The sequence below is a fragment of the Mytilus edulis genome, chromosome 7, assembly GCF_963676685.1.
Source record: "Mytilus edulis chromosome 7, xbMytEdul2.2, whole genome shotgun sequence".
Lineage (NCBI taxonomy): Eukaryota > Metazoa > Mollusca > Bivalvia > Mytilida > Mytilidae > Mytilus > Mytilus edulis.
In genome coordinates, this window is record NC_092350.1 from 22518101 (window position 1) to 22531015 (window position 12915).

At 30.9% G+C, this 12915-nt stretch overlaps 1 protein-coding gene across 1 annotated transcript in view; it reads right to left on the reverse strand.

The window, feature by feature from the left end:
- The window catches only part of LOC139481086 (very low-density lipoprotein receptor-like), a 37538-nt gene that overhangs the window by 14665 nt on the left and 9958 nt on the right, over positions 1-12915 (reverse strand). The window contains exons 6-13 of the mRNA XM_071264176.1: positions 12196-12333; positions 9966-10134; positions 7895-8119; positions 7471-7586; positions 4696-4977; positions 2495-2650; positions 1298-1429; positions 356-475 (exon numbers count right to left, since the gene is read on the reverse strand). Of these exons, the coding sequence (XP_071120277.1) occupies positions 356-475; positions 1298-1429; positions 2495-2650; positions 4696-4977; positions 7471-7586; positions 7895-8119; positions 9966-10134; positions 12196-12333 (1338 nt within the window). The remainder of the gene's footprint in view (positions 1-355; positions 476-1297; positions 1430-2494; positions 2651-4695; positions 4978-7470; positions 7587-7894; positions 8120-9965; positions 10135-12195; positions 12334-12915) is intronic.

The window sequence follows — 12915 nt, forward strand, 5'->3', positions numbered from 1 at the left end:
CGCAAAATGGAGATTGGCTCATATGAACCTTGCGACACGATGCACAAAGGTCAAAGACTACTGTTTTTGGAAATTCAAGTATTTGTACAAGATGAAAAAGTTAAAAAAATTGCTTTCTTCTTTACAAACACACACACATATATATATATATATAAAAAACCAACAAGACATTGTCCAGATAGTGTGACTTGCAGTAGACTGAACATTCCAAATACCAAATCATAACTTGTATCATATGACATAAAACAATCAATAAGAATCTTATTCTCTAATAAAAAAAAAACAAAAAAAACAAATACATATGGAAAATATGCTGGTTTCATAATCTATTTCACTAGTGTATAAAACATCTTACTTTTGACACAAATAGTTCCATTCCAAACAAACTGTTTACAACACTGACAAATACCATCTATGCATAAAAGTTTTCCACTGCACTCATAAGTATTTTGGCATGTTGAGTTGATCGTGAGTTCTAAATATATATATAAATATGATTGTTGCCATATAGTTGTGATTGAAACGTTAACTTGATTGTATTTAAAATGAAAAGGAAAATGGCCATTGTTATATTATAGTTCGTTTCTGTGAAGTGAAGTCCTAAACATAGCGAAACGGATATATTTGGCCATATGTCAATTTTACCCATAGTATTTAAGAAAGATAGGCATGAGACATGGCATGACCAAAGAATATCTTTTCATTAAATCGTCATCTTTGTACAAAACAACTTGAAGAAACGGATAATTTTGGTTTGGGCCATATTCACACTTCAAAAAAGTGCCAAGACCTCAAAGATATGAATATTTTGGATTTTTTTGCACTTCTGTTTTATTAATAGAGTTTGTATCCTTTATATTTTGAAGTTTATAAGATTTCTCATATATCATACAACACAGCTTATAAATACAGAAATCCGACTAATTAATGTATGAAGTATAACGAATATTTTATCTGATAGATTTGTAATACTTCTTGATTTTCGAAAAAAAGGTTGTCTGAACGTTGTTTAATTTTCAAGAATATAGTGTTGATGGCAGATCTTTGGCTATAGCAATAACTTGTCTAGATTTTGGTGCAATCTACCCTTAAAAAATTATGTTGACCTTGACCGATCTTATCTGCCTTGTGATTGCTGCCTCATTGACCCAATATATTGTTTTTTCGTTTATTATGAAACACTGGTTCGAATATGATATGTGATTGTTCTATCGAGTTCATTTATATAAACTCAAAATCCATTTTTGTTCTTTTTTTAACACACAAAAAATAACTTAGTATGATAATGATATTTTACTTTTATCAGCTCGAAGTGTCGTCATGGATGTTGATTGGGATTCAGCCGATGATTGTGTAGTTAGTATGTTGTTGTTATCGGTTACAGTTCTCTCTGTTGTTGTCATTGTCGTCACTTCAGTTGTATCCATATCTGAAACTAACAGTTATTCATACATTATTCTTTATTCAAACGGATCAATTTACATCAGGGTATGGATTTTAAAAACACAATGAAATAATTTGGCTTATATACTTCAGTATTTTGATTTCATTGGGCATAAAGACTGACGAAATAAACAAACAAAATGTACTAGTTTAGCCGGTGTACGCGATTTCACCATCGGGGTTTGATGGGGTTGGTTTTAATTATTGTTCGATCTTAAGTTTTCTGATTTACTGCTGTCTATTCGTCTATTTGTTCTGTGTAGTAGTTATCTCATTGACCTAATATATTGTTTTTTTCGTTTATCATTAAACACTGGTTCTTATATGATGTGTGATTTACATAAACTCAAATTCCTCTTTTGTTCTTTTAAAACACAAAAAAATGATTTTATACTATAATAATATTCTACTTTCATCAGATCTAAGTGTCTAAATGGATGTTGGTTGCGATTCAGCCGATGCTTGTGCAGTTAGTATGTTGTTGTCATCGGTGACAGTTCTCTCTGGTGTTGTCATTGTCGTCACTACAGTTGACGGATAATCTGTATTCATATCTGAAACTTATTTTGATGTGTTTTGTCATTTTATTTTGCCATTTGATTAGGGACTTTTCGTTTTAAATTTTCCTCGGAGTTCAGTATTTTTGTGATTTTACTTTTTACAGTAATTCATACATTTTTCTTTATTCAAATGGATAAACTTACATTGGGCATGAATTTCAAAAACATAATGAAATAATTTGGCTGATATACTTCAGTATTGCAATTTCATCGGGCACAAAGACTTAGTTAACCTTGGGTGTTTGATGGGGTTGGTATTAATTATTGCTCGATCTTAAGTTTTCTTATTTACTGCCGTTAATTGTCTAGTCGTCTTTTCCTTTTGGTTATGATATCGTTTTCGTGGTTTCCTACTGGGTTTTGATTTTAATGCCAAACATTTTAATCGTAACAAATGATCCATATAAATATATATACCATATACAAATTGCAAACTGTATTATTGAGAAAACTGCCTTATTTGAAAAGTGACAATATCAAAATAGTCTTACCTTTAGGAACGCATGTGTGACCGTTGTGTGATATATTCTTGTTATCTGGACAAACACATGTATACGAAAGTAAAGTTGAATCGTCTGACAGTACACGTGGTTTTGGTAAACACAAGTATTCACAGTTCACCTGAATATCATCACATACATTGTGTCCTTTTATGAAAAAGTGAAAAGTTACAGTTTCAAATTTCATCAATAAAAATTTTAAATGAAGAGACAGGGTGATTTGAATCTTCATCAACACCATTATCCATAGCTTAGGCAACCTAAATCAAACTCAAGTGCAGACATCGAGGATTAACTTGATTAGAAGCTGATGTACAAAAACAATGAAAGTATCCCCAAAAAAGAAATGTTGATACTTACGATCGTCATGTTGTTCATTACCTTTCATATTATGTCTGATTCAAGCAGATTTCTTTGATGAGAAAGACAACTATGGCACCAGTTAATAGTGCTGTTTTGATCTGACTGTTTTATTGAGCAGGAGTCTCCAAAAACACATGTAGCTCCCTCAGCTTGCTTCTTTTAATAAAGATGGCATTTTGATCATGCTTTTTAAATTGTGCCATTTTTGATTATTAGCACCTTGTTCTTGTAAGTGCTTATTCAGTTTATATTTGTACTGTTGATAATTATGTTGATTGACGACAAATGATCTATCAAGGTATCAGTGAAATTTGTGTGCGCGTAAGCTAAAAAAAAAACTTAGCATTTGTCAGGTCATCTGAATTATTCTTTAATCGTTGCTTTTAGTCCTTGCGTGTACGCCTGTGTTTTTGTAGAAGACTGGTTTTGGAGGTTGATGTGGTAATTATACTGCCTGTGTGTTTTTTTTTAGTGATGCCTGTGATCCTGGTAACGTATAAATCATATCCTTTCGTCTCATGTTGCGTATGGTTTATCAATTAAATCGATGTTGATATAAAATGTATGTATAGTGATGTGAGTTTTTGGTGTATTGTTTTGTGAAATGAAAAAAATAATGATTGTCCTTCATTTTTCAACTTCATTAGCAAGTGCTTGTTAAAGAGAATTTGTAACATTTTACAAGCAAACGGTTGCAAAGGTTATTATAGAGGATAGTTAAGGCAATGTGAATTACAACAACTGTTCAGAAAATACATTTAAGGTGGTATGGGAGACTAAATTAGAAATGATCGAATTTGTTCACACTTTGCCAAAACGTAGTATCTATTGATATATGTTCAAAAATATAATTGAAATAATAGGTCACCGCGCATTTTCTAAAGTTACGGGTTGTGACAAAATGACACATTTTGTATGGATTATATAGGAAAAAGCATCATTATGTAATTATAAGCTAAACTAAATGATAGAAATGTAAAATGAAATACGAGAAGATAGCTTTTTGAAAATACTTTGTGAATATCAAAAGAAGAGATAGGGTCACCGTGCGTTTTTTCAAGCTAGAATACAAAATAGCAAAATTCCATGTAGATTCCTTCAGAAAATGCACTATATTAGAGTTACCTCCCCTTAAAATGCGAATTAAAAAAAAAGCATGAAAAATCAAGCAATGATAATTTACACTTATAAATATATTAATATTTTAAAGTTATAATCTTACAAATTTGTTCTTTTAAATGCAGATTCACATTTGTTAACTGCATTCCTTCATCAAATTTTGCTAACTTGATTGACAATCTGAACCTTAGATTCTCTGTTTTTCACAATCCGAGATGGCAAAAGACACCCATACAACCTTAATATACAAGGACGTATTTCTGCTCAAGGCGACGTCACGTCACTAACAATACGTCGTCGACCATGGACAAGTGCAATAGTTTGGACGTTATGTTCCCGCGATAATCTAAACAGTTATTGTGCTACAGTCATTTTTGTATTCTTGTCTTTCATTTTTGCTAAATTGCTTTGTCTATATGCCATTCAAAGGTACCAGGATTATCATTTAGTACGCCAGACGCGCGTTTCGTCTAAATAAGACTCATCAGTGGCGCTCATATCAAAATATTCAAAATAAAGCCAAAGTTGAAGAGACTCAAAATTCCAAAAAGTTGTGCCAAATATGGCTAAGGTAATTTATGCCTGAGATAAGAAAATCCTCTGAGCTTTTAATTTTTCAATTTGATAATGGACTTTCCGTTTTTAATTTTCCTTGGAGTTCGGTATTTTTTTTTAAATCTCAACTTTCATCGTGAAACTTATTTGCTTACCCGAATTTTGTAGAGATTCATGATACACTTTGATACCCATTGGTGAATTGAGACCTAGTACAGTTTTTTGGAAGTGTTTTCCTGTATATTTATGAGCCATGCGAATATCTCCTCCCGACCAGTCTGTCCAAAAAATATTATCCTCAAATACAGCCATAGAAAATGGATGAGATATCTGTTCATTATTATGTAATACGGTACGGATTCGGGAACCATCTAAATCAGCAGACATGATAGTATGTAGTTTAGCATCAATCCAGAAAATTCTACTATCAATGTAATCTGTAAAATAGTTACCAAAAGAAATGTATGGGAAATAAAAAGTGACATCCAAGGATATATGCGAGTGAAATATATTAATCGGTATGTATAACAAATACTTTAATACGCATATAAATTTAAAACAGAGTTATTGATTTAACAAAATGTATGTACCTGAGCATTATCCTACCTCCAATACATTTCTAGAAATATGAATGTTTAACAGTAACCGCGTGGAGAACGTGTATATTTCATATTGGATTAGTAGGCGGGGCTTATTTCAATACACCATATCGCTATTAGGAAATCTTTTCCGCTTGAACCGGTTATCTGTTCCGCTTGAACTTTGAACGCCATACAACAACTACTTTTCCATTTTTGCGTAAGATATTTTCTGTTATGACGTTAATATTTTACGGGAACTTTTGTGAGATCTAGTTATGGCAGGCAGATAAGGTGTATACATGGTTAGCAGTTGTGTTACATGTACGTCCTCTTATAAAAAACAACACGGCGTTGTGCAAAATCTGAAAGGGCTTCTACGATCGAAGACATAGATAATAGACGATTGAAACGAATTCATTAAAACACTTTTAAAACTTTCAAACCCTGGCATAAGTTTTTTTTATAGACCAATAGAAGCAGGTTCTTTATTCTTAATCACTTTGCTATGTCACTAGTATAAAAACACATGTTAGTATAGTCGGTACACAGTGTGCTAGTGTGTGACCTAATACGATATACCTTTATATGGAGTCAGTAAATTCCATATTGGGATTTGAGGTTCACTCACTCCATACATATGGAATTTATTTACCACTTTTGTATCGTATTAGGTCACTTGCACACTATCATATAATCAATTGTATCCACTTTTTTTGGAGCATAAGACATTTTTGAATTCTTGGCTAAATCAGGACAGGTACAGTTGACCGATATTTATTAAGAATTATAGATTTAAAAATACATTAAGGTAACAAAACGTAGAGGCTCAAAGTAGACTGTGTGGCTCACCTTATATTTTCATTTACAATAATGCATGATATAATGTAACCGTTACATTTTTTGCTTAAGTTCCAGAGAAATCAGCCAAAAACTGCATGTTCCCCTTATGTTTTGTTTTTAGCCTTGTCTGTCATGTTGGTCATCGGACACATGTTTTAAACTAATTACCTTAATGGTGATTGCAATCATGTTTTGTTAAGTTTACTCTGTGGTTTCAGGAGAAGACTTTTGTAATACCAGTGAGAGGTTTAGCTAGCTGTAAAACCAGGTTTAATTCACCATTTCTACATTGGAAAATGCCTGTACCAAGTTAGGAATATGACAGTTGTTATCCATTCGTTTGATGTGTTTCAGCTTTTTATTTTGCCATTTGATTAAAGAATTTATGTTCTGAATTTTTTTGTTTTTTTTTAAATTTTTATAACAATGTATTTGTGCACTGAAATTATCAGTAAAACAATAAGAAATAATAAAAGATAATGAATGCAAACATTTTGCAGTGTAGAAATTGAAATTTTAACACACTATATTCCAAAGGTCAAAGTTTGGGAGGGAAAACGAAATTTCTTTTCTTTGTTTCAAATGGCTTTAAATATTTTCCTTAAATAACTGCTTTAAATTAGCTGTTATCTTCGTAAACCTTACCAAAAATATAAACATCATTTATAAACAAAAGCAATCATCGTCTGAATTTTCTCGTTAAAAATTATGTGCAAATATTGGCCAATTGATTGGTGTATATAAAATGTCTTTCTGATGGTGTCGTTTGAAGTTCTCTCGCACAAAATACACATGTATTATTTTTTCCGACTTGAGGTTGGTACCGATTCTAAGGTTTAAACCTGCTGCATTTGTTTTGCACCTGTCCTTAGTCAGGAACCTGACTTTCAGTTGTTGTCGTTTGTTGATGTGGTTCATGAGTATTTCTTGTTTTTATATATAGATTAGACCGTTTGTTTTCATGTTTAAATGGTTTTACATAAGTCATTTTTTGCTTTTCGGTATAATGGTTTACTTTTATAAATTGTGACTTGGATAAATGGTTGTCTCACCGGCACTCATATCACATCTTCTAATATCTACGGATAAAGTTGTTTTGATTCATATAGTTTTATTAGAAAGTTGCAGAAGGCAACTGCCTCTTCAACCTCTCTGTGATTCATATTTTTTTTTCAAATTCGATCACAAAATGTTAAAATCGACATAAATGCGGGGAAAACACATATTTTGACTCATACGAATAACAACATCTGGCAAAAAAAAAAAAAACTGACACGAAATCAATTTCATTATTTTTTTTTTGTCGTCGTTACAAAACACTGAATAGCTTTTGTGTTTTAATCGAATGAAAATTCCGACTGAAACTAAACAAAACGTCGACTATTGAATAATATTGCTACATAGTTTTAAAAGAAGATTGTCACACAGTTAAGGCATTTTTGTTTAAACCTCATCAGTAGCTTTGTAACTACTATTGTGCAAGCAGGTATACACATATTATTTACTCACCGATAGTTATAGCATTAGGCCATACGACATCATTTGTAATTATTTTTCTGTTTGATCCATCCATACCGATTCTTTCTATCTTTGGGTCTTTTCCCCAGTCCGTCATATAAAAATATCTATAATTATAGATTTATTTTCAAAATAAACCGCAAAATCAATTTCTACTCTAATTGTTTGAACAAATAAGGGACAAATAGTTTAAGATTAAATAAAACCTTAAAAAAAAATCAAATAAATTTATATCATAGTGTACAAAGAATAAAAATATGGGAAGACAAATGCCAAAATGGAACAACTGTAGGATAAACTCCCAGTGAATGACAGTCAATCTCAGCTGAATGCATAGCCGATTCAAGCCCAATTGAATTGAAACGAAACATATTATTTTTATCCCTACTCAAAGAGGTACATATTTACAACGTACCCATGTATTGGATCTAAAGCGATTCCTCTTGGTTCATCTAGATCATTATCAATTATTGTTGCTTTTTTATCGCCTTCGAGATTGGATACTTGAATAGTATTTAGTCCAGTGTCTGTCCAGTACAAATGGTCATGGATCCAATCTATAGCAATACCATCAGGTGTGTCTATATCCTCATTTACAATTACTTGTTTATTGATCTTCATACCATTCTTTATTTCAAATCTGCAAATATTTGAATAAAGCTGTAAATGTTTTCTTACAATCTGAATGTCTGTAAGATTTAATTTACAGTAAGGTAGTGTATCCCTAAATTTGAGATACACCATGCTTAATAACAAAACAATTGAATTGTCTTTCAACCTCGTTGATTATAATGACCATTCAAAGTTTCTCACATATATAAAAATTCCATTTGTATATGCTGTTTTGTCAATCTTCATTCCATTTATCATTTTGTGATGTATAATGCATATCTTGTTATGTTTTTCATCATTAGACATAAAAAAAGAAGATGTGGTACGATTGCCAATGAGACAACTCTTCACATATACAAGATGACACAGAAATTAACAGGGTTTAATAGAGCTTTTATTTGAAATTGTTCTTATAGTCTGCTTCATTTTTTATAATCATCATATTCTACTTATCAGCTCATTAAGGAGATTGAAATCTAACAAAACAGATGTGTCTTTCTAAATTAGAATACACCATGCTAAATAAAAAAAAAAAATCTTGGACCCTCGGTGATTTATCAATATGCATGGTCTTTTAAAGCTCCACACATATAAAGATGTCATTTTTATACGTTGTTTTGTCAATTTAAATTTCATAAAACATTGTGTGATGTATAATGATATCAGTTTTGTTATGTTTTCATCAATAGAACTTTCAACTTTTTTATTATATGACTATAAATTTTCTGTTTTCTCATTGGATAAAAGCGTAGAAGATCCTCTTTTATAAAACAGTATATTCACCGCTGCAAAAATCATGAAAGTTTATATAAGATTTGGAACAGCGTCCATGTACCGAAATATAGATGTGCTCAGACATTCCAATGTCATTTCTTTAAATTTTGGTGTATTTTTCTCTTCTTCCTATTTTTTTTTTTTTTTGGTAAACTAAAAAGCAGATGATATATTGAGTATTAAAAAAGGGAGCAAATTTAAAAGTATCTTGAACAAAAACTTGAAATTTGAGGATAAAGAGTCATATAATAAAACCATTGTTGACTTATTATTTCAGTTGATACTATAGGGTTATTGCATGAATATTGGGGAATATTGTCCCAAGTAGAATTTTATATTGCACGAGCTTGCGAGTGCAATATATGTTCTACGAGGGACAATATTCCCCAATATTCATGCAATAACCCTTTTATTTTATAGCAATATAATATTTAAAAGTAAAAACTGGTTTAAACTAAGATTTGATCGTTGATGACGTCATGAATTTTGAAGATTTATTGCACTAGTGCAATATTAGAATTTATTGCACGCTAACTTTTGGTTACTTTCTGTGGGAAATATTATATTGCTATACAATAAAATGATTTATCAACCCCAGAAATATGACACATTGGCCGTTGCCCTCTGTGAATATCATCTTGGTGTTGATAAATCTTTGTATCGACCTAATCAAAAGTCAATAATTGTATATTAATTGACTGCATACATTTGTTTTACTATGATTTGCTTTTTATCAGTCCTTAATTATGTAGATATAGCATATAGGTCATATATTTTTAAACTTCTTCCGTACCTACATGTATTTTAAAAAACAAAATATGTCTAAGCTTTGAAATAAAAAGATTATTTTACTTATGTTCATATGGGTGCTTCATGGAGTTCGCGATTACAAAAAACTTCAACCATTTGAAGATTATTCTTTAGTAACGCAAGTATACATTTTAGAACTGTTCACTTTCTTTTTTTAATTCGAATACATTTACCGTCATCGATTGTACAGTTGTCAAAAAACTCATTCAGACATTGTTTTTTAGAATTTATAAAAACTTAATCTTGACACGTCTTTACATTATCAAAAGAAAATGATCACCAATAAATACCTAGCTATTTGTTGTATTGACACATCGGACCAATATACATATTTATCTTTGTAAAAATCAACAGAAACAGCACTGGATAGTCCATCCACCAACTTTTCTTGGAACCAAGTACCAACTTCAAACTTTCTAATATCTTTTCTATTTGCGAGCAGTAACCACGGTCTTGGACCTATAAAATAAATATTTCATGATTATATTTCATTAAAACATGGTATAGATATAGGAAGATGTGGTATGAGTGCCAAATCTCCATCCAAGTCACAATTTATAAAAGTAAACCATTATAGGTCAAGGTAGAGTCTCCAACACGGAGCCTAGACTCACAAACCTAATATTTTAGAACTAAAAGAATATCAAGAGAAAATCATTAGTCACTCGTAGACAATATGTAACTATCGAAAACTAATCACTTAAGTATGTGCTGTGTGGTTGAAATGAATAAAAGATTATCTGTTCCTTTGTAAACATTTGACATATTGTTCTTAAACTAAGGTTTTAGCTACCTCTCGAAAATCTGACATTGCATGATTTTTCCGTTTTTGTGTATTAAAGATCATATTTTTAAGAAAAATAGGAAATACAATTTCAAGGATGCTTTACTAACGTACTTTTCATTGTGTTTTACATCGCATAGAAACTAATAAATAGTCATCAGATTAATGGGTAGATGCAATTAGTTACGTTACGTTTTTTTAGGTGTCCATGTCCTTTATATTTCTATGTATTTTGACGTGTGTTTTGGTAGCAGTTCAATGTTTCGGTTGCTCCGTTTTGTTTCCTCTTATAGTTGGTGTGTTTCTCTCAGTTTATTTTGTGACTCGGTTTTGTTTCAGTTAAATCGATTTATGACTGTTGAATAACGGTAAACTGCTATTGCCTTTATTTGTTTGGAATTTAATTCCGTTATGTTGTATATCTGTGATATATGTTTACACATTTACACGTTAACAAATTATGTCTGTTTGGGGTTGTACATTCAACTTTGTAAATAAAACGGAATTGACAATACTTTCATATAAGTAGGGGATTAAGCTAGATATAAAACCAGGAATCACTATTTTGTGCGGAAAATGCCTGTACCAAGTTAGAAGTTATACATATTTGTTTGTTTTTAGTGATTAAGATTATAACACCATGTTGACTGCTGTACCCCTATTTTTGATATTTTTACCAATTATATAGATATAGGAAGATGTGGTATGAGTGCCAATGAGACAACTCTCCATCCAAATAACAATTTATAAAAGTAAACCATTACAGGTCAATGTATGGCCTTCAATGTATGTCTGTTTGTTTTGCTCGTACATCGTTGTCAATATAATAGAATTTGATGCGACTATCATACAGGTTCAATCCACTATTTTCTACATAAAAAATGCCTGTTCCAAGCCAGGAATATGACAGTTGTTATACATTCGTTTTATGTGTTAGTGCTTTTGATTTTGCCATTTGATTATGGACTTTCCGTTTTTGAATTTTCCTCGGGGGTCAGTATTTTTGTGACTTTACTTTTTACAAGCATTTACTTTCTTTTTTATTAGCTATACACGCGGTGCAGATTATGAGTTAGAATAACATATTCGAAGGAAAATAATTTGTCAACATCATTATAATTTGTTGTATTCCCTCAAAAAAGCCTTCTTTCTGTTGCTATATGCTATTACAACTAGCTTTGTTAGTTTATTTTGATCTTAATGTTTGGTTTGGTGTTGCTTTTTTCAAAACGTTTGGCCTTACTGTGGTCGTTAATGTACGTGTTTAAGGTTATTCCTGAAGTTCATGTTGTTCAAAAGAAAAATACTTTCAATGGGTAGGTTCAGCTAAATTCTTTCCGAGGATTCACTAACCATAGCTCACGTATCGACGTGATTTAAACGAAATATTTTGTCTTGAATTTTTAGTTCGTATAATTATGTTATGTGCTAAAACTTCAGATGAAATTCTTATTGACAAAAAATAAGAGGAGTTATATTTAGACCCTCAATCGTTTTAGCCTCATACGTACCTGATGGAAGTTACCACAGAAACATTTGTAATACACACGGATGAATAATATACAAAGGGGTATTTTTAAAACTGAAATGCAATTCGTTAAACAAAACAAAAAAACAAGTTTAATGACAAAACGTTAAAAGGATTTTTTTTTAAATGTTCACAATATTTTATGAGCTGTGTATTAAGTCATATCGGGTAACAAATAATTATTTGTTTGTTCGCTGTCGACTCTTACCATTCACTTTACATGTTGTTGCACCAGCTACAACGGTCTTATTGTAGCCTTCAATACATTCACATTCATAAGTTCCCTGTTTATCAATACATAACTGTGAACAAATGGGAGCACTGCTAACTGTGCATTCGTCAATATCTGAAAAGATATTATAAAACAATGATTTAAAATGTTTTCTTTTTATTCTGAAAACAAATTACAAAGAACAGCAACACAAAATTTGTATTAAATTTTTTACATATGTATTAAAATATTTGTTGACCGAAAATGTTTTAACTGCAGAACGTTTTTTTTTTAGAATATGATGATAATGTCATTTATTCCATATTGATAAAATTTTAGTAGGTTTTTCTATATAAATTGGATTTTGAATAAAAAAAGAATATTCACCGCGCAAAATGTCGCGTGCTTTTATGTGCATAATTTTGGTAAAAAAACGTTTGATGTAGAATTGGTTTTGGTAAATATCAGTTTTACAAAAGTCAATAAAACTACATATTTACCTCATCAAAAGACAGTAATTGTAAAATATTGACCTTGTACAGAATTTTAACAAAAAGTTGACAAATAGACATAGCATGCATGCTATTCCAAGCTTATTATCAGTGACAAAAATCAATCAACTTGAATCTGATTAGAATCTTTTTTTTAGTGAAATAAAATCAATATTTGTTTTTTCTGTATAAATCAACTTTATAGTAAATTTTCTGAAACACTAAT